This window comes from Protopterus annectens, chromosome 16.part0, assembly GCF_019279795.1.
Source record: "Protopterus annectens isolate FY-2018-M chromosome 16.part0, PAN1.0, whole genome shotgun sequence".
NCBI classification, from domain to species: Eukaryota; Metazoa; Chordata; order Ceratodontiformes; family Protopteridae; genus Protopterus; species Protopterus annectens.
Genome location: NC_056750.1, coordinates 853,535,370 through 853,561,495, shown reverse-complemented (window position 1 = coordinate 853,561,495; position 26,126 = coordinate 853,535,370). Strand labels below are relative to the sequence as shown.

General features: G+C 44.4%; 1 protein-coding gene across 3 annotated transcripts in view; it reads right to left on the bottom strand.

The window, feature by feature from the left end:
- TOX4 (TOX high mobility group box family member 4) overlaps positions 1 to 26,126 on the bottom strand; it is a 966,801-nt gene that overhangs the window by 604,539 nt on the left and 336,136 nt on the right. For all 3 annotated transcript variants that reach the window (XM_044057880.1, XM_044057879.1, XM_044057881.1), the window contains one exon: positions 25,088 to 25,315. In XM_044057880.1, coding sequence (XP_043913815.1) covers positions 25,088 to 25,315 — 228 coding nt within the window. The remainder of the gene's footprint in view (positions 1 to 25,087; positions 25,316 to 26,126) is intronic.

The window sequence follows — 26,126 nt, the reverse complement described above, 5'->3', positions numbered from 1 at the left end:
AATTTTGTCACTTGCCTGCATTTTCACTGTTAGTTAGGAAGCTGATTAACCACGTAAGGATGGATTGGGGGTGGACTGGTAGAGGTTAAGGGGGACTAGCTTTTCGATAAGTTTCTGATGTGAAACAGTGTCGAACATGTTGTTCAAATCAAGGAACGCAGAGGTTGTGAGTTGGCCGTTTTTGTGTTGGTTGGTTGTTTGGTTGAGGGCACCCAAGAATTTATTAGGGTTATTTTGGTGACTTAGTTTGATTGTTGTATCATTTTCTTCTTTCGGCTTTTCCCAGTTAGGGGTCGCCACAGTACAGCACCTGTCCGCTCATGATCGGCAGTAGAGTTTTACGGTGTCGAGTTGCCAGCCCGGCGCCCAACCTTCCACAGAAGGCACGCACTCAAGCCTAGGGCCAAATTTAAAGTGTCCAATCCACCTACAGCATGTCTTTGGGATCGTTTCAATTTGGATTAGTTTGATTGTTTTAGAGAGTTTGTTTTCAATGCCCTTAATTTTTTTTTTTTTTTTTTGTAGGCTACGAATCTGACAGTAGCTTTGAAGAGTTGCTTGGCTCTTGGTAACCTGGTGACGGTGCTATGCTGTCTCTCTGTTTAAGAAATGTCTTAGTGTCAGCAGAAAGTCAAGAGAATGGTCTAGCTTTTATACATATCCTCCTAAGGGAGGCCAAGCTATTTAGCATGGTGAAGAATTTATCACTGAAATACTGAACTGCTTGGTCTAGTTGGAGGTGTTTTTAGGGGGACCAGTTAAATGGTTGAAGTGTAATAAACGGTTTCAGGAGCAAAGTTTTTTTTTTTTTTTTTTATTTATTTAATGTTCCTTTTCTGCAAGGAAAACAAATGACTTTGTGGTAAAATTTGGCAATATGGAGCATTAAAATCTACAGATTTGTTACACTACCTCTGATGACGTGTTTTTATTTTTCCATATTTTTGTCATTTTCTCATTTTTTAAACACATTTGAGTGGTAACCCACATTTCTAATGGAAAAGGGAGGAGCTGTGAGATACCTGGTAATCTCATTTTACGCTAATTACATATCCACGTTTTTAGCCAATCTACCTGCGTTTTGAGGGCCTTTGTTCCCATTTTCAGTGTTTGCAGGTTGACAGGTGCATTTGCTTTTATTCTCCTACTGTGCTTCACTATCCTAGTTTATGCCTTAATAAATGCTCCTGAATGGCACACTGCTGTTTTTCTGCTCCACAGTACCATATAAAATGACTCTTCTTGCAAATTGTCCTGTATAGCTACCCATGTAAGTTGCTCATTTAGTCAGGCACAAAAAAAAAAAAATTTGTGTACTCACCATAATGTTCCATCTTTAATGTCGTTTTTTCATCTCTCCTCACAAACGGGTAATGGATCTAATCCTCAGACCCGACTCGTACATTACTAAACTTGTGGCAACCAAAGAAGCTCTTGGGCACTTTCACAATGAGCTAATCGGAGGAAGTCGGAGGAAGGGCTCTGAGCTAACGAATCTGAGATGTACAACATTAAGTATCCTGTTTTTTGCTTATTTCTGAGTTATTTATAGCACTTTTATTTTACTCACTGTGTGTGAGGTATTAACTAGAATTTTCTACAATTAAGCATCTGGTTGGGTTTGTTTGTTCTGATTTTTGTTTCCCACCCTCCCTCCCTCTTGGTATCCTGTGTTTGTACTTGGTGGCTTTGCAGTTGCTCTCCCCTACTGTAAATTTGATCTGGGACACTCCTCCCAGTCTAGTGTCATTACCTCATTCTACCTATTCCAGGGAGAACATTTGAGAAGGCCAACGCAGTTAGCTTCTGCTCCTCCTTTCCTCTTCACAAAAAATAAATATATATATATATATATATATATATATATATATATATATATATATATATACACACACACACACACACACACACACACACATATATATAAGCTTGTTTCCTGCCTTTCCTACAAGTTTGTCTAGTCCAGATACAGGTTTGCTGTATCCAGGACTGTTTGTAAGCTTCTGAGCCCCCACGCCTTTCTGTGTTGGAGCGAAGCCTTCTAGCTTAATTTTGTTTCTTAGAACTAGCCAGTTTTCTAGTTTCAGCACTCAAATCTGTTTCTTTGAGCTCAGCACTTTTTCAGAACTCATTGTAAGCACTAAATAAGCTACAAGTTACTACATCACTCAACTTTCCTCATAATAAATAAGCACCTATCCAGGCATGTCTTAAGGGTCAGCTCCCAGTGTTTTCTCCTGTCTACCTGAAGAATCTGGGCATTTGGGGCAATGCAGCAATTGCCTCATGTACACAGACAACCCTCTCCTCCTACCACCCAACACTACAACCTGCGAGAGATGCACTTGCATAACCAAACTGGAAGCAAATCTCTCTTCACCCAAGACTGGACTAGACAATTAAGAGGAGAAGGTAAACACTTGCACCACACCACACTCATCACATAGCCCCTCAAAACCTACACCACCAAAACACACACAAACACAACACACACCTACATTCGTGGAGGCTATAAAAAAAATCTACCCAAGCAACAAGGACCTCCAAAGCAGAAACGCAAGCAACCTCCACCCAACTAACACAACCCAAATAACACAGCCCACAAACTCAGTGTGCCACTCAACCACAGCCCATAAGGCATAACGTACCTAACACTCTAGTCATAGGTGACTCTATAGTCAAGCACACTGATGTTCCACTCACCAGGCTAAACAAGGAGAAAGTCAATGTCAGGTGCCAGGATCCGCCACAACGCATGCACTCAGGTCACTCCACAGCAAGTACAAATATGACGGTCATTGTCCATTTTGGTGTGAATGACATGAGACATACCTCCCTGGACTACATGAAAAGAGACATGGAGGAGCTTTCTGATCTTGTAGCCCACGCAGGTATGACCCTAGCCCTGAGTAGCATCCTGCCAATACCCAGAATGATACCACAGTACAAGGACAAAATGATTGACTTAATTGGCTAATCTTCTGGTGTCATTCTAAGGGGATCCAGTATCTGTTTGCCTGGGATGACATGATCGACAAACCATGATGCTTTGCCAGAGATGGCCTGCACCTGTCACCCTTGGGATTCCGGATACTGGCTAAGGCTCTTGCCACACCTATAGTGCCTTTTTTAGGCAAGATTCAAATGACAAATTCACCACCGTAACAGGTAAAAGCAAGCAAAATCTGAAGGTAATGCTACTAAATGCTAGAAGTCTAAACCTCAACATGCACTCACTTGAGGCACTCCTTAAAATGGAGAACAAACATCTGTGCAGTGACAAGAGACCTGGTTCAAGGCTCCAGACAGCATCCCTGCATTACCAGGCTATAATTCATACCACACCTTTCGGCCACCTAACTTGGACCGAAGCACTAAAGGCGGAAGTGCGTCCATATTCATTAAGGATATCCACACCTCTAGGCTAGTTGCTCAGCATAATGCATCTGAGATTATCCAAGTGCAACTACCTCTGGACAAGACCGCAATGCAAATTGTAGCTTGCTACAGATCCCCCACCATGCCCCAGGATTCCCACTTGTCATTTCTTGATACAATTGAAAACATTAGAGTACAATCTAACACCCTAATGGGCGATTTCAACTACCCCACCATTAACTGGGAAAACTACTCATGTACCAACTGTTGTGCTCAACGTTTTCTGGAATTCATAAATTACAATGCCTTGGATCAACTTAACCACACCCCCTCCAGGGGCAGCAATATCCTAGACCTGGTCATTACCAACATGGGCAACCGGTGTTCCACACCAGAGATCAATTCCTTGCTGGTCAGTTCCGACCACAAGCAAATCACCCTAGACATCCACATTTCAGCCCCACCCCCCATTAGGGAAACCATCATGAAAAATTTCTCCAAAGCCAACTTCACGTTTCTTAGGACAGAAGTGGCAAACTTCACGACACCCATGCTGACTGACAATAGAGATACGACTGCTGAATCCTATACAATTGCACTTTATACGCACTTACACGAGTGCATGGATCGTGCAATCCCTAACAGAACCAAGATACTATCCTCCAAAAAAAGGAAGCCAATCTGGTGGTCCCCTGCTATAAACAAACTCTACAACAGAAGAAACTGTTGCAAAAAAGAGTGTAAAATCCCATGATTGGAGGAACACTGTGGTCAGCCTCAGTAAGAAGCGGAGATCCCTCATAAAATGCTCCAAAGCTAGTTATGAAAACAAAACGCCACTGATTCTAAAGACAACCACAAAGCATTCTATAGCTATGCCAAGAATCTCAATGGCAATACTCAGATCTGCTCTGAGTTACAGCACAATGGCACTAAATATACAGAACCAACTGATATTACCAACATCCTGGCAGATAGGTTCAGTGCTAACTTTACCCCTCTCTCACCCCCTAAAGGGCCCATCTCTATACCGGAGGAATGCAAAGTACCTGTAATCACGGCTGCACGGGTAAAAAACATACTCTTCAAAGCCAAGAACACAGCATCCATGGGACCTGACAACATCCCAGGCTGCGTTCTACATGAACTACAGAACGAACTGGCACCCCACCCAAGTACCATGTTCAATCATAGCCTCACCTCAGGTTTTGTGCCCACTGAATGGCGCACAGCAACTGTTATCCCACTCCACAAAGGGGGAGCCACCACGGACCCCGGGAACTACTGCCCCATTAGCCTGACGAGCCTGGTCTGCAAGGCTACAGAGCATATTATCATGGAACCTATAAACAATGACATTGTTAATCTCCAAACTCTGGACCCTACCCAGTTCGGGTTTGTAAAAGGCAGATCATGTCTCCTAAACCTGATAAGACTTCTTTGAAGTGTCACCAAAGATGTAAATGAGTTTAAGGTAGTACACACAGCCTATCTAGATCTCGCCAAGGCTTTCGACACCATCCCCCCACTATGGAATTCTAGACAAACCCACTAAACTAGGTATAAATCCCTGTGTGACATGATGGGTTGCCAACTGGCTCACTGACCGAACCCACACTGTGAAAGTAGCAGACTAAATCCAACTTCAGACCAGTGACAAGTGGAGTACCACAGGGTTCAGTCCTAGGCCCTCTCCTGTTTGGTATCTACTTCTCTGAAGTACAGGCCAACACAGAAGGTCTTTGGCTAACAAAGTTCGCAGATGACTGCAAATTAGGAGCCATAATCAAATCTCCTAACGATGTGGACATCCTACAAAAGGGCCTCACAGACACATGCCTCAAGCTCAATACCAAAAAGTGCATCGTCATCCCTTTTGGTAAAAACTCTGTACCCATGAACTACCACACAGGCGGTAGTCTACTTAACACCAAAAGGGTGATGAGACCTTTGGACACAGGTGGACAGTAGTCTCTCCTTTGATAATCACATTGCCACAGTAGTCAGGAAATCCTTCTACGTGGCACACCTCATCACAAAAGGTTTCTCATCCAAGAAAAAAAAGAGGTAATTGTTCCCCACTACTCATCACGCATTAGACCCATTATAGAGTGCAACACCCCTTTTGGTATGTACCTCACAAGACATCTGCTACAACTGGGAAGGCCATAGAAATACCTCACAAAGAGGATTACCGGCCTCAAAAAGATGCCCTATGCAGACCGTCTCAAAAAACTCCAGCTTTACTCCGTCGCATATCGCCTACTCAGAGGCGATCTCTGCCTAACATACAAAGCTATGTCAAACCCATAGCTGTTGGACATGCCCCCTGTAAAGAAATCCCAATCCCTTCGAGCTACATGCTCTAGGGACCTAAACCTTTTCACCACAATAAACAGAACATGCTGGAGGGATAGATTCCTGTCTCAGAGACTTCCCACACTCTGGAACAAACTACCTATCTGTATCAAACAAAGCTCATTAGCAGAGAAAAATCTTGATTGGATGGGAGATAGGAAATTCACCCTGGGGATCCCTTCTGTTGCTCTGCTTCACAGGGGCAGAGGAAAATAATTTTCTTGGGTGGCAAAAGCCAGGGTACCATTTGGCTAGGCTTATATAGGCCCTAGGGCCAATAGCCTAGTACCTACCTATGAACATTCCCCTTACAGACAATGCAGCTCTCCCTGTACACTCAGATCTTGTTTGCCATAACACACAGTGGCAATAAACTCAGTAATAAAAAGTAAAGCGTGACAGATGATTGAAGAGGCCAGTTCTTCTGAAAATGAAAAAACACCTGTCCTGATTGTATAAACTTCTCATTCAACTAGGGTCGGGGGCTGGAGGGAGGGAATGTGAGGAGAGATGGAAAGTTATGGCGAGTACATAACTTCTTTATCGGATATTGTCAATTGTTTCATCTCGTCCTCACGGATGGGACATAGTCCCCCAGCTCCCTATATCCTGGGTGGCTCAAGAAAGAATGTTCCTCAGAACCACAGAACAGAAGGAGGCCCTTCCCCGGGAGACCAAGTCCAACTTATACTGGGAGATCAAAGGTATGATGGTCAGACCATGTAGCCACTTGCACAAATGTCATCCATGGAAGCATTAGTTTGAAATATAGCTGATGAGGCCATAGCCCTAATAGCCCTAGTGGAGTGAGCTTGAACAGGCTTGCAAAGATCAATACCATTTGAGGTGTAAACGATGCAGACACAATCAGAAAACCATCTTGATAAGATAACCTTGGAGACTGATAAACCTTTCTTAGGGCCAGCAAAAGCAATAAATGTTTTGTCTTGAAAAACTCTTTGGTTCTATGCAGGTTGAAACAACTATGTACACATCTAACAAGTGTAGAACATATTCACCCTTGTTGCTAAAGTTAGGAAAGAAGACAGGCAAGTGAATAGTTTGGTTTATACTGGTTTGAGAAACAACTTTGGGGAGAAAGGAGGGGTTGGTACACAGTGAGACCCTGCCTTTGTGAAAAAGCTAGATAAGGAGAATGCGAGCATAAAGCTTGGATGTCAGAAGTTCTCCTTGCCAATGTGACTGCTACTAGAAAAACAGTTTTCCAAGAAAGAAACTTAATATCACAGAGGCTGCGGGTTCAAAGGACAGTTGCACAACAGAACACAGTACTAAGCAGAGGTCCCATGGGGAGAAGGATACCTCTGAGAAGGTTTTAACAGACAGAGTTTTAAGAAGGCTTTGCAAAGTTTGTGAGAACTCAAGGGCAAATTATCAACTCCAACACGGAAAAGTGAAATGGCCGCCAAGTGAACTTTGACTGTGGAGGCAGACGCTCCGTCATTAAAAAGATGAGCCAGGAAATCCAAGATGAAGCAAAACAGGGGCTGTAATAGGATCTACATCACGCTGTTGAGCCCAAATTACAAATCTTTTGCATTTACTTTTGTACAGCTTTTGGGTAGACAATTTGTTTGACTGGCAATGAGAGCATAGGTTGTCTGGCAATTAACGGAACTGAAGAAACCAAGCCATCAGCATGAAATTATGGAGGTTGGGATGAATCATTCCAGTCAGGTGTGACAGCAGCCCTGGAAAGCTTTCCAGAATCCAGGGTTTCTTCTGAAGATGAGGCCAGAAAAAGGGAAACAAAAATTGATGAGGCCAGAATGGGGCAATGAGGATTACTGTTCTCTTCAACCTGCTTGCATTATGAATGACCTTGCAGATTACGCAATGTGGGGGAAAGGCATAAATTAGACTGGAGGGACAATCATGACTTGAGTTCATCCCTTGGGGACTCCTCTCTGTTGGGGGGAATCAGGGCAAAGTAGTTGCTGCATTTGAAGTTTAGAGGGGAAGCAAAAAGGTCGCAGCAAGGCTGGCACCATCTATGGAAAATGTCCTCCACTACCTTTGGATTGAGGGACCACTCGTGAGGCATGAGAATGGACCTGCTCAATTTGTTTACTATTACATTGGATTTCCCCAGAATGTGCGTTGCTATGAGAAAAAAGTTGGAGGAAAACATCCACTGCCAAAGGTAAGACCTGGTTCTTCCTTGCACATGTACCAAACTACAGACATGTCTGATTGAACTACAAATGTTCCCAGAGGAAGAGAAGCCTGAAATGTTTGCAACCCGAGGAGCATGGCTCTCATCTCCAGGACAATGACGTTCAAGTTCGCCTCGTTTGCAGACCAGGTTCCTTGGACCATCCCTCCCAGATAATGACCCCCACCCTATCTGGGAAGCATCGATGGTCACTGTGTCCTAATTCCCACTGCGTGTGGCTTGAGCCTTTAAAATTGGAGTTTATCAACTTACAGTTCTAACAAATCCTCCCCGACAGAGTTCAAATATCAATGCAGTTGTGTTTGTCATTATGTATGCTTCAAGATAAAATATTCTGATAACTTGTATGTAACATGGTTTTGAAATTAATGCAAATATGAATAAGCAATATTTGACGCCTAGAGGCACAATAGGAGGCAACTGCAGAAATGGCTGAAGGTGCACTCAGTTGCAATGAGATGAGGGATCTCTTGCAGATATTGGTTATCAGAATCTGGTGGGACATGGACTGAAGAAGAAAGCCACTGATGCTCTCATGTGGAATCTGGCTAACGGGACTAGTACTATAGCTGCAACCACCGACTACAACGCTTGAAGAAAGTGATGCATGGCCACCTTGAGATTTTGAAGCAACCTGTTTGACGCCTGATCGTCAATACCCTTAATGGTGGAAGGTTGGCAATCTGAGTAGTGTCCAAAAAGAACAGTTTTGTACCTACCATAAATGTAGATGTCCGATAGTTATGCAACTGCTGTCCTGACATATGGGTTGTCCTGCCTCAGGCAGCCCTTCGGTCGGCTGGATTCCAAAGTCTGGGTCAGGCGTCGGCTGATGTCGCCCTTTCCCCGACGTCAGAGCGCCTGGGGTATAAAAATGTCAGCCGATGCCATCTTCTTCAATGTTTCTTGCCCCAGATGCCAGATGCCCTCTAAGGAAGGCTAAATTTTGAAAAATAGAGAAAAAATTCCAGACAAGTACAACAGCATAAAAACAAATACACCATAAAAGATTACCCCAGGTAGCTAAAATGAGGGGTAGAAACCCAGAAGTATCCCACAGAGGGGTAGGTGGGAGGGAAAATCTGACCGCAGTTGCATACCTATCGGACATCTACATTTATGGTAGGTACAAAACTGTACTATGTCCTTCAAGGATGCAACTGCAGTCCTGACATATGGGTTGAATACCATAGCCAACTTGGGGGTGGTAGGCACTAAGACAAAGATGGTGTAGCTAAAATGCCCTGCAGGACTGCAGAGGCAAATCCTGCTCTGGACCTGGAGTATAAAGGCAGGTTGTAATGTTTGGAAAATGTATGCACGGAGCTCCATGTAGCAGCTTCTAAAATGTCCTTTGTTGCCACTCCTCTTAAAAAGGCTGTGGAGGTGGCTGTAGCTCTGGTGGAATGTGGCCTGATGTCAGCTGGCACAGTTTTTCCATGAAAAGAGTAGCAGAATTGAATGCAATTTCCAATCCATTTAGAAATTGTCCGTTTGGAAATTGCTTTTCCCTGCAATCCAGCAGCGAAAGCTACAAAAAGCTGGTCAGATTTTCTGAAAGACTTTGTTCTGTCCAAGTAGTAGCGCAACTGTCTGTGTATGTCCAAGGTGTGCAGAAGTCTCTCTCCTTTATTTTGAGGATTGGGAAAGAAGGTAGGCAGGTGAATAGCTTGATTCAGGGACACCCTGGATATCACCTTTGGCATGAATGACGGATTGGTTCTCAAAGAAACTCTGTCCTGGTGAAAAATGAGAAATGGTTGTATTGCCATAAGGGCCTGTAGCTCAGAGACTCTTCTTGCTGAGGTTACTGCCAGAAGGACGGCTGTCTTCCAAGACAGAAATTGCAACTCTTAAGATGCTGCTGGTTCAACGGGAGGAAGAGTTAATTTTTCCAGCATGAAGTTGAGGTCCCATGCAGGTACTGGTGGTTTCCTTGGAGGATTGATGTTCTTTATACCTCTTAGAAACTGTCTTAGCAGTGGGTGAGAAAATACAGGCGGATCAGTGTTATATTTGGCAGCTATTGCTGAAGCATGTATTTTTATGGAAGAATATGAAAGGCCATTGTGGAGCATTTCAGCCAAGTATTCCAGGATCTGTGGAATGCTCATCACTGATGGGTCTTGACCCTTTTTGCTGTTCCAGATAAGAAATCTCTTCCATTTTGCTGAGTATGTTTTTCTAGTGGAAGGTCTGCGCGCCTCCAGGATGATATCTTTTACCCTTTTGGAAAGTGTATCCTGAGTAATAGTCATGGAATCTTCCAAGCTGTCAGCTTCAATGTTTTCAAGCTGGGGTGTATTGTCCTGTAATTGTGCTGTGTCAGAAGTGGCCATTGAGGAAGGAGCCACGGATTGGTGTACGCCAAGCTCCATAGCAGTGGGTACCAGTGTTGTCTTGGCCAGTCTGGAGCTATCAGTATGACTTTCGTTTGCTCTGTCTTGATCTTTAATAACACCTTGGTCATCAAAGGAAGAGGTGGGAAGGCATATAGTGTTAGAGAGTTCCAACTGAAGGAGAGAGCGTCCACCTTCCATGCTTGAGGATGGTATGTCCTTGTGCAAAACTTTTTCAGATGGTGATTAAGTGGGAGGCAAAAAGATCTATATCCAGCCTTCCCCATGCTTGAGCTATTTGTAAGAAAATGTCTGGATGCAACATCCATTCGTGTGGATCCATGATGTTTCTGCTTAGGCTGTCTGCCAGAACATTGTCCTTCTCTGGTACAAACTGGGATTGTAGCTCTATTTTCAATTGTAGGGAAATATCTCAGAGATTCATTGCCAGTCTGCAAAGAGGGTAGGAATGGGTACATCCTTGCTTGTTTATGTACCACATAACCGTGGTATTGTCTGTCTGTATTAGTAGATGGCCCTGATGCATGAACTTTTCAAAGGCCTTGATTGCATGCATCACTGCCAGCATTTCTTTTTGGTTGATATGCAGGTGCTTTTCTTTTTGTGTCCATTGTCCTTGAATGCATCTTCCCTCCAGGTGCGCCCCCATCCATGGTCTGAGGCGTCTGTTATGGTTTGACTTGTATGAGGCTTGCTGAAAGGCAGACCTTTGTTTATCTGGCTTGCTTGAGCCCACCACAGAAATTCCTTTTGAAGGCATGGAATGAGTGGGATCAGTGTTTCCAGGCTGTGGCTGTGCTGAGACCATAGACTCTTTAGATACCATTGTAGTTTCCTCATATGCAGCCTTGCATGTGGAATCAGAAGAATGCAAGATGCCATGAAACCCAGGGCCAACCCAGGGCCTGCAGGATTTTCCTTGCAGTCATCTGGGTGTGTGCTGCCAATCTTCCGAAGTATTCTGGTAATTGCTTTTGTTTTTCTTTTGTCAGAAACGCCATCTGGGTGTTTGTGTCCAGTGTGGCACCCAGGAAAGGTACTTGTTGGGATGGTACGAGATTTGATTTCTGAATATTGACTGTGTATCCCAAGGCCTGCAGTAGGTGAATGACATAGTCCAAGTTTTTTAACAAGGCTTGTTGGCTGTCCGCTTGTATAAGGCAGTCGTCCAGGTAAGGGTATATTTGTATCCCCTGAAGTCTGCAATGTGCAATTACTGATGCCAGGCATTTCGTGAACACTCTGGGCGCAGTAGATAAGCCAAAGGGCAATGCTGAGAATTGATAATGCTCTGAGCCTGGAAGAAATCTGAGGTATCTTCTGCAACTTTGTCTGACTGGGACATGCAGGTATGCCTCCTTGAGGTCCAGAGTTATCAGCCAAGACCCCTTGCCCAGCATGGGATGGAGTTGCTGTAAAGTCAGCATTTTGAATTTTGGCACAATAAGGTAAGTATTCAGTGCGGACAAGTCCAGAATGGGTCTCCATTGGTTTTCTTTTCTTGGAACAAGGAACAGTCTTGAATAAAATCCTTGTCCTTGTTCTGCAGAAGGAACCTTTTCTATTGCTCTTATTTGCAGTAGATTTGTTATTTGTTTGAGTGCCTCTGCCCTTTGATTTGGTGGCAGGTTTGGCATGCCATGTCTTTTTGGCAGTGTATGAAAATGGAATCTGTATCCTTTGTCTATTATCTCCAGTATCCATTTGTCCTTTGTAATATTGTGCCAATTTTGTGAAAATAAAGATAATTTTCCGCCCAAAGGTGCTTCTAATTGAGCCCTGGATGGCGGAGTCAAGGTCAAGTCATTGAGATTGTCCTGGCAGAGCAGTGGAAGGTCCTGCCCCACCTCTCTGGTTCGGAGGCTGCCATTGACGTCCTCTGTAGGAGCTTCGAGTTTGCCCTCTACCTCTGCCACGTCTGTTTTTGCCTCTTTGAAATTTGTCTGTGTCAGGAAAGGACCAATGCTTAGAAAGCCAATTCCTGCTGAATCTTGGAGGCTGTACCTGGAGGTAATCTTTGACTGTTTGCACTGATTTTGCCTTTTCCTCTATTTTCTTTAAAACCTCTTGTGCAGTAGCACCAAATAGCTTATGTTTCTCTAGTGGTGTGTCCAAAAGCTTAATTTTCACATGGTCTGGCAATGTTTGTTCCTTTAACCAAGCAAGTCTGCGCGTATGACCGCACCTGTCATTGCTGCTCTACATGAAGCTTCCAATGCATCATATCCACACTGAAGGAAATGGCTGCTAACCTGCTTAGTATTATGAACCAATTCCTGCAACCCCTTTCTATCTAATGGTTCAGGGGAAGCCAGTTTCTTTTGCAAGTCATCCAACATGTATTCCTGATACTGAATCATACGAAATTGACAATTTAATGCTCGCATAGAAAGGGCGGAAGATGTATATACTTTCTTGCCCCACCTTTCTAAAGCCCTAGAATCTCTTTCCGAGGGGAGTGGGTTCTTAGCAGTAGTGGAGGAAACCCCTTTAGGCCCCTGAGAAATAGTTTCAGGGTCAGCAGTATGGCCCTTGTACAGAAATTGATGTGTGTCTGGGACCCTGTAGTACCTGTCTGGCTTGACAGGAGCAGGAGGGAGTCAGGGGAAACACTAGATTCTAAGTACACATCATCTAAAACATTTAAAACTGGAGGAATAGCTAAGGGTCTATGCTGAGGTAGCTTTAAAAATTCCCTTAACCTTTTCCTAGAATCTGAGTATTCTTGGCCTTGCCATTTGAAGTGTTCCCTCATGGAATGAAGCGTTTCCCAAAGGAAAACTCCTCAGGAGGAGAAGCAGAGGGAATAGATTCCTCCGCATCAGAATCCTCGTAGGCCGGGAAGGCCTCCTCCTGGTAGTCTGAATGTGCAGAATCACCTGAGGCCTCATCGGAGGACTGGGAGTCTACCTGCTCAACCCTAGGCCTCTTGTCAGAAGGTGGCTGAGAGCCTCTATCTGGATGAGGCTGTGAACCCCTAATTAAAGAAATAAGGTCCTCAGCTAAACTTAAAATTTGAGAACCAGAAGTGGATCCCAGAGAAACAGATCTTGGAGGAAGAGACTTAGCCTGTTTGGCAGCCTTAGCATGTGTGTAGGCCTTAATGGACATAGACACTGGAGGCCTGGCAGCCCCACGTGCTGGAGTAGTCTTATCCACTGAAATAGTGTCAGAAATATCCTGGGCTACGGTCTCAGAGGGGAGAACAGGAACCGGCACCGAGCTGGCCTCTGGTACCGAAGTAACCGGTGGAGCGGTGTCGTCTGTCTGTAGCGGTTGCAAAACCGGCTCAGAAGAGACAGAGACCCTCGCGGTAGGCCTAAGCGTGGTGTCGACCGAGACCGCGGTGGTCAGTCCTTATCCTTCCGTTTTTCAGGTAAATGTGCTGTCGGAAGCTCCGACGGCATGATATAACAGAAATCTTCCCCAAAATAATCCTGTGCAAACTCTGACCGACGCCTAAGAGTGCGTTTATTGAAAGAGGCACAAGCTGCACAGGCCGAGACGTTGTGTTCTGGGCCTAGGCAGGGTAAGCAGTAAGAGTGGAAATCCTTATGAGGTATTTGTTTCCCACAAGTTAAGCAATTATTAACTTTTTCACTTTTATCTGACATCAGCTGAGGCAAGAAAAGGTCCCCAACGGGGTACTTAGCTTTTTTGAAGACTTCAGTAGCTGAAAACACAGGAGCTGGTCGACCGGCACTTGCGAACTGCTTCTGCTTCGGGCACCACGCAACAAGAAAGACTGAAGAAGATGGCGTCGGCTGACATTTTTATACCCCAGGCGCTCTGACGTCGGGGAAAGGGCGACATCCGCCGACGCCGGACCCAGACTTTGGAATCTGGCCGACCGAAGGGCTGCCTGAGGCAGGACAACTCATATGTCAGGACTGCAGTTGCATCCTTGAAGGACATCTGCTCCAATGAACTCAAATGACTGTACAGGTTCCAGATGAGATTTCTGGTAGTTTATTTTGATCCCCAATTGTGCACAAAGGGAAAGAATGGAGTCCCGTGCATTTGACAGTAGATGTCTGGTTGGGGTGGAGATGAGTCAGTCATCAAAATAAGGAAACACCCAGAATCCTTGTCTTCTATATTGAGCCGTAACCCCTGCCATACATTTGGTGAATACCCTGGGAGGTTGTGGTGAGACCAAAGGGCAGGGCTCTGAATTGGAAATGACTAGCTCCTAACCGGAAGTGTAGATATCTTCTAGAGCTCCTGTCCATCTTTATATGGCAGTATGTGCCCTGAACATCCACTAGCACATCCAATCGTCTTTTTCCAAAAACAGAAGTATTGAACAGTAACCATTCTGAACTTGCTGTGTTGAACTGACTTATTTAGCTTGCTGAGATCCAGAATAGGTCTCCAGTCCCCTGTCTTCTTTGGAACCAAAAACAGCCTTTAGTAAGTTCTGAACCCTCTATGGTCTGGGGGACCTCTTGGATGACTTTTTTCTAGCAGTTTAACCTGAAAAACTGCTTGCTCCTTTTGACTGGGTGGGATGTCTGGGATTCTGTTGATAAGGGGAGGGGCGGTGATTTAAAGGAATATGACAGCTTCTGGATATAATCCTATGCACCCATAAATCGGAAGTTATGGTTTGTTAGGCTCTCCAGTGCAGGGATAGTCTACCCCCAATTGCCTCCAGAGGTGTGAAATCAGGCCTCCTTTCAGTAGCTCTGGGAGGGCCTCCCGAAAAAGGCTTCCCATGAGCCCTGGTTCTGCGAGCCTCCTCTGCCACGGGAGCAGTGTCTTACATTATTTACGCCTCTGCCGCTGAGAAAAAAATCTCCATGTGTGTCTTGGTATGCACACACAGATTTTTTGAACCACATCTTCCCACTTCCTTTTTGACCTTTAGAGTAAGGTCTTTGGGAGGTGGTGGAAAAATGTATGCCCACTGCAGACAGATTTGCCTTCCTTTTCACACCTGGAAAAGGTATCTTTAACCTTAGGGTCCAAAAAAAAGAACCATCAAACAGGGCATTGATAAAGAAAGACTTCAAGGGCTCTGCAAAGTCACCTAGGCGCATCCATGCATGTTTCCTCATAGCGATGCATGAACCCACCACCCTACTTGTTCTTTCGGCCAGGTCAGCAATAAGCCTCATGGAAGAGTTAGCTATAGAATGCAGGGTTGCTAGCTGTGAAGATATCTTTTGTTGTACTCCTTCCAGGGTATCTATGAGATTCCTTAATCCGATCCCTTTGCAATCTTGTAAAATGGGAAAGATAATTCAGCGACAGCAAGTCAAATGTCACTGAAGAAAAGACATGCTTCCCACACCTATCCATCATCCTGGAAATTTTTATTAGGAGAATGGATAGTAGAATTCTCCTGCGAGAGTTCTTTTTTGTTCGTTGCTGCTCTGACCACGGCATCTACTGCAACACCCTTGGTCCAGAAGGTTTTATCTGAAGGAGCTATAATTTTGTTTGGTTTCCAGTGAATAGGCTGTATGGATACAACCACCACCAGACAATCAAACAAAATGTATTATAGGAAAAAAATTATTTTGCTATAATAAATTCTGCTGGATTATCTGGTGGTGGAGTTTATATTTCTACAACAGTGGTTGCTTTAATAGGCTCTATGGAGTCGGGGGTCTCCCACACCAGCAAGAGATCAAATGTATAAGCCCATCGGAGGGCAGAGAAACCCAGGAGGAAGATGGGCGAAAACCAAAAGCAGCCAGGTGCACAGACTCCTCAGCAGAAGAGTTACTGGACTGTCAGCCACCTCTCTGTTTCAGCATTTCTAGAAGCTCCCAAAGGACACATCCTCAGGAGGTGACCATGGGGACCCTTTGGCTTTATCAAGGCTGGTGTCTTCAATGGCAGATTTCTCAGTGGAATCCACGTTTCCTCTTACAAAGTCTCTTCCGAGGAACCTCCTCAGCGGGAGACTCTGGGGAGGTATCAGAAGAGACCGGGGGACCTGGCTGGGTATCCTGAAGCTTGAGGTCTTGCTGTCCCAGTGGAGTGTCATGGTCAGAAGAGGCATGCAGGGCATATGAACAGTACTAAGTCAAAGAGGGAGGTATACCCTTTTTGTTGCAGTGGCAGCTACTGCCCTCTCCAAAGTCCCAAAGGTGGACTCCTCCTGGGTGAATGAGGACTCCAGACCTGAGAAGATATGCTTTCAAGTTGAAGCCTCCTCCAGCCCCAAACACAGCTTGCCCTGGGTAGAAGCCACAGCCAAGCTTACCTAAGCAGAGCAAAGGCCTGGATATGCACTGACTGCTCTGACAACCTGGGAGTTAAATACTCTAGAGGACTGCGAGAGTCACTATGGTTCTGGGAGCTATCTGGTTCCAAGAAAGTGAAATAACTTGTGCCCAAGTTCTCAGATCCTGCCTAAAAGGCACCAGGAGCATCAGATCCAAGGGCTACGAAGTTGAAGGAGGATCCAGAGAGGAAGTAGTAGTCTCAAGAAGCTCAGAGCTGAATGGGTCGAGGCCAAGGATGACTTAGGCCCTGCGCCCACAAAACTTTCTGCACCAAGTTCTTCACGTCATCCTCAGTAAAACTCCTAAAAGAACAATAAGAGCCAGAGAGTGATCCCGGCCTAGACAAAAAGAGGGATGGTACTCTGAAAGGTACAGGGTCATAGCTTGGAGAAATCACCAGCTAAAAAGCTCTCTTTTCATGGAACTTATACCAACGGACCCAGCCCATCTTTATCGGATAACTCCACAGCCGAAGATAACGGATCCCATCTAACAGAAGGTAGTACTGATAGCCCTGTCCGGTCTTTATTGGCATGTTTAGAAATCTTAGTCTTCAACTCCGATGACTCCAATAGAGCAGAAGGCCTTTTCCTTCCATCATCATCAGAAATGACAGGGAAGAAGCATGCTTGGAATGAGCCAACTTTGGCTTAGAAGCAGACAACCTGTGGAGCAGAAAGGTTTTTTCAAAAGAGGAGGGCAGCATCCTTTCAAGATTAACTTGTTTCTTCTTTCAACAAACGCACGGTGGTTGAAAGAATGACAAATACAGCAGCTCTCCTGCAGATGAAGAGGACGTAAGCAATACACACACAGGTCACGAGAATCACTGAGTGGGATTTTATGCCCGCATTTGGAGCATTTTTTAAATCCAGCAGGCTTATGTTTTTCTGACATGACTAAGATAAGGAAAGAACAAGATAGAAGTTTTTTTTTTGTTGTTGAAGAAAAAAGGTTAGAGGAAGTGGAATAACTACTAGCAATAACAGTCAAGACTACATAAAGTAAGGGAGAAACTACTAGTAGAAGTAGTTTAGACTACCAAAAAATGGTAAAAGGGGGTAAATAACCATGCAGACTAGAAAAAAGTACAGTTTTGTACCTACCATAAATGTAGATGTTCGAAGATCCACATTGCTGCAGTCCTTACACTTGGGTAGTCCGCTGTCCTCGGTCGGCCCGAATATCAAAGTATAAGGCTGACGTCGGTCAAGGCGCATTTGACTGACATCAGGACGTCAGGGTACAAATGCGCATGACCGACGTCATATCCTCAGTCTTTTCTTGCCCCAGATGTCAGAAGACCCTAAAAATAAAGGTCAAAACCCAAAGACAACAACCAAACAACCAACCATCCTAACACTAAAAATATGAACAATATATACAATATATACAATATACCTCATATTGACAACCCAACCCACACAACCGCCTCAAACTACAGAGGTGAAGGAGGGAGGTAAATTGGACTGCAGCAATGTGGATCTTGAACATCTACATTTATGGTAGGTACAAAACTGTACTATGTTCTTCATCTCACATTGCTGCAGTCCTTACACTTGGGTAGAATCCCAAAGCAGAGGTAAGGGAGGATGGCCAAACTATAATGAAGCAGGAGCTGCCAAAATGCCCTGCAAAACAGCAGTGGCAAAACCAGCCCTGGATTTAGAGTACAGTGGAAGGTGATAATGCCTAGAGAAAGTATGCACTGAACTCCAAGTAGCTGCCTCCAAAATATCCTTAGTTGCCACCCCCCTCAAAAAAGCTGTTGAAGTGGCAGTAACCCTAGTGGAATGAGGCCTAATCCCAGCTGGAATCTCCTTGCCATGATGGGAATAACAGAAAGCAATGCAAAACCCAATCCACTTAGAAATAGTTTGTTTTGACACAGGCTTGCCCTGAGAACTCAAAGCAAAAGAAACAAATAACTGCTGAGACTGCCTGAACCCTTTAGTTCTGTCCAAATAATATCGCAACTGCCTGTGAACATCTAAAGTGTGCAAAATCTTTTCCCCTTTATTTTGGGGATTTGCATAAAAAGTAGGCAAATGAATAGTTTGGTTTAAAGCCACACTAGAAACCACTTTAGGCATAAAGGAAGGATTAGTACGTAAAGATACCCTATCCTTATGAAAAATTAAGAAAGGCTCCACCGCCATAAGGGCCTGCAACTCAGAAACCCTTCTTGCAGAGGTAATAGCCAACAAAAAAGCAGTCTTCCATGACAAAAACTTTAATTCAGCAGTAGCTGCAGGCTCAAAAGGTTGTAGAGTGAGTTTCTCCAACACAAAATTGAGATCCCAAGCAGGAGTAGGAGCTCTTCGTGGGGGTTTTATATTCTTTGCCCCTCTAAGAAATTGCTTGAACAAAGGATGAGAAAACAATGGTGGGTCACAATCATAGTGAGCCGAAATTGCTGCAGCATGAACCTTAATAGAAGAGAAGGACAAACCTCTGTCCAATAACTCAGTAAGATATTGAAGAGCCACACTTAAATTAGGCTCAGAAACATCAAAATCCTTTGCTGCACTCCAAAATAAAAATCTCTTCCATTTATCTGCGTACACTTTCCTTGTACTAGGCCTTCTAGCTTCCAAAATAACATTCAAAACTTGCTGTGGAAGTGGAGGCCCACTATGGTTCAAAACAGAATATGCCAGGCTGTTAGGTGCAGAGAGTGAAGCTTGACATTGAGCAAACAACTGTCCTCCTGAGACAACAGGTGTGGAATCGAAGGCAAAGGCCATGGAGGCTTCCGTACCAGGCTTCTCAGTAATGGGTACCAATGCTGTCGAGGCCAATCTGGAGCTATCAAAATCATCCTTGGCTTGTCTTGTCTGGCCTTTAGTAGTACCTTTGGGAGGAGAGGCAGAGGCGGAAAGGCATAAACATGAAGATTGCTCCAATTGAAGGAAAGAGCATCCACTTTCCAAGCTGTGGGATGAAACCTTTTTGTGCAAAACTTTGGCAGCTGATGGTTTAGTGGAGAAGCGAACAGATCTATGTCTGGAGTTCCCCATGACACTGTCAATGTCTGAAATACATGAGGATCCAATTTCCACTCGTGGGGATCCATAATTTGTCTGCTCAACACATCTGCTAAGGAGTTCTGTGCTCCCGGCAGAAACCTTGCCTGAAGATTTAGCTGTAAACTGAGAGCAGTCTCCCACAAAATCATTGCTTGCCTGCATAGAGGATAAGAATGTGTTCCGCCTTGCTTGTTGATGTACCACATGACAGTTGTGTTGTCTGTTAGAATCAACACCTGCCCTGGAAGAAGTAAATCCTTGAAAGCTATTAATGCAAACTGGACTGCTAACATCTCTTTCAAGTTGATATGTAGATGTTGTAGTCTGGCAGGCCACTTGTCTTGTATCCACTTTCCATTCAGATGAGCTCCCCAAGCTTTGTCTGAGGCATCTGTCGTTAGAATCTGACTCGCCTCTGGCCGGGTCACAGAGAGTCCCTTGTTTAGGTGACATTCCTGAGCCCACCACAACAACTCCTTTTGAATGCAAGGTATTATTTGAATGACAGTGTCCAAATCCTGGCAGTGCTGTGTCCATACATTTTGAGATACCATTGTAGCTTCCTCATATGCAGTTTGGCATTGGGAAGCACCAGAATACAAGATGCCATGAACCCCAAGGCTTGAAGGACTGTCCTTGCAGTCAGCCTGGACTGATGAGACAACTGATGAAAGTAAAGGGAAAGATTCTTTTGTTTGTCCGGGGTCAAAAAGGCCATCTGGGATGCTGTATTCAGTCTCACACCCAGAAAGCACATGTCCTGAGAGGGTACTAGACTGGACTTTATTTCGTTCACAGAATACCCCAGGCATCTTAGCACTGCTATCACAATCCAAATGATGAAGAAGCTCGTCCCTTCCTTGAGCCAGAATCAGGCAGTCGTCCAAATAAGGATAGATCTGTATTCCTTTTAACCTGAGGAAAGCTATCACTGGAGCCAGAACCTTCGTGAACACTCTGGGCGCAGTAGATAAGCCAAAGGGCAATGCAGAGAACTGATAATGAGAAGTCCCAGCTCGAAAACGCAGATACTTCCTGCAACTCAGTCTGATAGGAACATGAAGATAAGCCTCCTTGAGATCCAAGGTTACCATCCAATGATCTTTGCCCAGCAGAGGTAAAAGCTGCTGTAACGTCAACATTTTGAACTTTGGAATGTCCAGATAACTGTTGAGGATAGATAAGTCCAAAATTGGTCTCCACGTGTTCCCTTTCTTTGGTACTAGGAACAGGCGGGAATAAAATCCTAGGCCCACTTCTGGCATAGGTACCGGCTGTATGGCCCCTATTTGGAGCAACAGAGAAATTTGCTTGTGAGCCTCTATTCTTTGTTGAGGAGGAACGTCTGGCATGCCTTTGAAAGGAGGCAAGGTATGAAAATAAAACCTGTAACCGTGGTAAATGATATCCAATACCCATCTGTCTTGGGTAATTAAACTCCAATTTTCTTTGAAAAGTGCCAACCTTCCTCCCAAAGGTGCTGCCAGACGAGCAGGTTCTGGCAGCTGAAAAGGTAGGTCATTGGGTCTGTTTACGAAAGGACTGACCCCTGCCCTCACCCGAAGACTGTGCAGGAGAACTCCCTGTTCTAGGCCTGAAAGAGCCCTGAGCTCTGCCCCTACCACGCCTAGATCTACCCCTAGACTGGGAATCATAAGAAGGATAGGTCCACCCCTTAGTAGGCCAATTTCTACTAAACTTTGGAGGCTGAACCTGCAAAAAATCTTTAACAGTCTGCATAGACTTAGCCTTGTCTTCCATTTTCTTTAAGACTGTCTCAACAGGAGAACCAAACAACACATCAGATTGTAAAGGAGCATCTAAAATCCTTGTTTTAACATGTTCAGATAAATTCTGATCCCTCAGCCAGGCGTGCCTGCGAAGAACTGACCCAGTGGCAGCCACCCTAGACGAGGCCTGTACAGCATCAAAACCACACTGCAAAGAATGCTTACCCACCTGTTCAGAAACATGTACTAAATCTTGTAACTCTTTACAATCAATACCTTCCGCCAGAGCATCAACCTTAGACTTCAATTGAGAAAGGAGATAGTTTTGGTATTTCAACATGTGAAACTGGCAATTCAAAGCCCTCATAGCTACAGTGGAGGAAGTATAAACTTTCTTTCCCCATCTATCCAAGGCCCTGGCCTCTTTATCTGAAGGAACCGGATTCTTGACAACAGAAGCCTTCAAACCTTTAGGCCCCTGACTAACAGTTTCTGGGTCTGCCCTCGGACTCTTAAAAAGATACTTATGAGCTTCAGGCACCCTGTAATACCTATCCGGTTTAACAGGAGCAGGAGGCAAAGAATCAGGATTAAGAGAAGCCTCTGTAAAAACATCGTCCACCACATCCAAAACAGGAGGTATAGCCAAAGGCCTATGCTGGGGTAAAAACAAAAATTCCCTAAGCCTTTTCCTGGAATCAGAGAAGTCCTGACCTTCCCACTTAAAATGCTCCCTCATGGAATGAAGAGTTTCTGAGAAAGAAAAATCCTCAGCAGGAGAAGCCGAAGGAGTACAATCTTCCACATCAGAATCAGAATACGGGCAATACTCCTGCAAGTCTTCAGTCAAGACTCTGAAACATCCAAGCCTGCTCAAAACTCCTAGCTCAGGTTCCACCCTAGGTCTCTTATCAGGAGGGGCAAAGAACCCTAATTAAAGTAATCAAATCTTCTGCCATTTTAAGCATATGCTTCTTGGGCACAGTTCCTGAAGAACTAGGGGTGACACCAACTGAAGCTAAACCTGGCCTGCCTCTGGGAGAAGCCTTGGAAACAGAAGGAGAGGGCCTAACCACCCTAGGGAGGGAGGGGAGTATAGTAACCTGAGAAGCCCCATCAGCCTGACCTGCCTCCTGAGAGGCCACATCCTGCAATAACAAAGTCTCTCCCTGGGATCCCAAAGAAACCTCCGGTGGAACCACCGGCTCCACCGACGCCTCTAAAGAACCGGCGTCCGGTACAGACTGTTCTTCTAGCCTAGGCTTAACTGCTTTGTCCTTGCGCTTCTTCGAAGAAGCGGGCGTCGGAGTCTCCGACGGCATTTTATAATTGCACCGCTTCCCGAAGACTAACCTGGCACAATCTAACCTTCTCTTTATAGTGCGCTTATTGAATCTAGCACAAGAGCGACACCCAACAACGTCGTGCTCAGGCCCTAAACAAGGAATACACAAAGTATGGTAGTCTCTATGCGTATCTGTTTCCCACAAGAAATACAATTATTCACTTTTTCTGACATCCGGTAAACCACTGAGGCAAGAAAAAACTAAAATATTCCCCAACGGGGTACTTGGCCAACTTTGACTCGGTCTGAAACTCCGAAACCGAACAATTTCAGAACGCCAACCGGCACTTGCAACGCTGCTTCTGCATCGGACCATGCGGCAAAAAAGACTGAGGATATGACGTCGGTCATGCGCATTTGTACCCTGACGTCCTGATGTCAGTCAAATGCGCCTTGACCGACGTCAGCCTTATACTTTGATATTCGGGCCGACCGAGGACAGCGGACTACCCAAGTGTAAGGACTGCAGCAATGTGAGATGAAGAACATCGATGGTTACAGGGGAAGGAGTGAGAAGTAACCTAATAAAAAGCAGTTATCAAATGAAAAAAGTGAAAGTTTAACAACAAAGGGAGAGAGACCTCAACAATAAAGGTACTAAAAACGTTGAGAAAGAGCAGAGAAAAAAAGCAATAATTCATGAACTATGACCTGACAATCTAAGAGTTCTAAGAATCATGTATTTCGCGAAGTGGCAAATGAGATCCGAGAGCGCAGGGAGAGATGTACCGTGAGTAAAGGGAGTGTCCAAGACCTTTTTTGATTGCAATGATGTTAGTAACGGCAGAGTCGGATCTGAGGATCAGATCCATAACCCATCCATGAGAACGAGATGACAAAATTAACAACATCATTTTGTGTTACATGCCTATTCTCCTCCTATGCACAATACCAGATTTTGTGTTACATGCCTATTCTCCTCCTATGCACAATACCAGATTTTGTGTTAAATGCCTATTCTCCTCCTATGCACAATACCAGATTTTGTTACATGCCTATTCTCCTCCTATGCACAATACCAGACTTTGTGTTATATGTCTATTCTCCTCCTATGCACAATACCAGATTTTGTTACATGCCTATTCTCCTCCTATGCACAATACCAGATTTTGTTACATGCCTATTCTCCTCCTATGCACAATACCAGATTTTGTGTTATATGCCTATTCTCCTCCTATGCACAATACCAGATTTTGTGTTATATGCCTATTCTCCTCCTATGCACAATACCAGATTTTGTTACATGCATATTCTCCTCCTATGCACAATACCAGATTTTGTTATATGCCTATTCTCCTCCTATACACAATACCAGATTTTGTTATATGCCTATTTTCCTCCTATGCACAATACCAGATTTTGTGTTACATGCCTATTCTCCTCCTATGCACAATACCAGATTTTGTGTTACATGCCTATTCTCCTCCTATGCACAATACCAGATTTTGTGTTACATGCCTATACTCCTCCTATGCACAATACCAGATTTTGTTACATGCCTATTCTCCTTCTATGCACAAAACCAGATTTTGTGTTATACACCTATTCTCCTCCTATACACAATACCAGATTTTGTGTTTTATGCCTATTCTCCTCCTATGCACAATACCAGATTTTGTGTTACATGCCTATTCTTCTCCTATGCACAATACCAGACTGCGTTATATGCCTATTCTCCTCCTATGCACAATACCAGATTTTGTGTTACATGCCTATTCTCCTATGCACAATACCAGATTTTGTGTTATACACCTATTCTCCTCCTATGCACAAAACCAGATTTTATGTTACATGCCTATTCTCCTCCTATGCACAATACCAGATTTTGTGTTATACGCCTATTCGCCTCCTATGCACAATACCAGATTGTGTTACATGCCTATTCTCCTCCTATGCACAATACCAGATTTTGTGTTACATGCCTATTCTCCTCCTATGCACAATACCAGATTTTGTGTTATATGCCTATTCTCCTCCTATGCACAATACCAGATTTTGTTACATGCCTATTCTCCTCCTATGCACAATACCAGATTGTGTTACATGCCTATTCTCCTCCTATGCACAATACCAGATTTTGTGTTACATGCCTATTCTCCTCCTATGCTCCAATTTGTAATGGTTTTCTCTGAGCTGCTCCAATTTAGATATCCCTTCAGCAGGCTTTTTTGTGTTTCTAACTCAGCAACCTAGCAGTGTGCAGTTTGCCTTTTCCCCTAGTCCATGCCTACACTCCTTTTTATCCACATGGTATCCCCTTGTACAAAAGTAACCCTCTTTCTGATCAAGCATACTTAGACTGTCTTTTGTTCCACCCGTATGCTTTTACTAATATTTTCAACTCTCTCTTTTTGCAGTGCTCTACAAATTCTCACAACCTGATTTCCCTTCCTGCAACCCTGCCACCATTTTGCCGTACATGCTCTACAATTTCTCCAAAGCTGTATTTACCTGCTTTTGCTCTTCTCCAAGACTGTCCCACATAGAAGCCACAATTTTCGACACCTCCCCAAAAGTGGCATTAGGATTCTGGCCCTTGATAGCAGCTTGGGTATCTCGGAAGAAGAGTGCATATGCAGACACTGGTTTCTGTGGCTCATTGGGGTCCTTTTTCTTCCTCTTCTTTGGAGTTTTTCCCTTTCTTGCAGTTTCAACTACTACTGCTTTTGGAGCCGTGATCTAATCAAAGAAAAAACTTGGTTCAAAATCAGCTAAATATTCTAAGCTAACCTCACATTCTTCACACAAACAGTAATGATAATCTCTACCTACAGAAGCCTATGTACGGTGCATTGAGCTAAAAAGTCATTCAATTACTGCTGTTAAGCCAAAAGGACTTGAGTGTACCAAAAATAAAGAATTAAAAATAAGGCAGACTGGAGCTCTCACCATAGCATACCGTTAATTGGTGGTGGCTGGCAAATGCATCACTCTTACCAGACATCATCCTTACTACAAAGTACACACTGAAGGAGCCACCACAACTCACATGAGTAGCATGCGTCTGGGAAGAAATTTAACACAGCATACACATCCATGGCCAGTCTAAAGCATGTGTCCACTGAAGGAGCCACCTCAACACACATGAGCATCATCTGTCTGGGGAGGAATACACCACAGCATACACATCCAAGGCCAATCAAAAGCATGTGCCCATTAAAGGAGCTACCTCAACACACATGAGCATCATCTGTCTGGGAAGGAATTTAACAAAGCATACACATCCATGGCCAATCTAAAGCACGTGTCCACTGAAGGAGCCACCTCAAAACACACGAGTAGCATCTGTCTGGGGAGGAATTTAACACAGCATACACATCCAAGGCCAATCTAAAGCATGTGCCCACTGAAGGAGCCACCTCAACACACACAAGACGCATCTGTCTGGGGAGGAATTTAAAACACATACACATCCAAGGCCAATCTAAAGCATGTGTCCACATGAGAAGAATCAGGGAAAGAAATGGCATACGTGAACGTAAACTGCAAG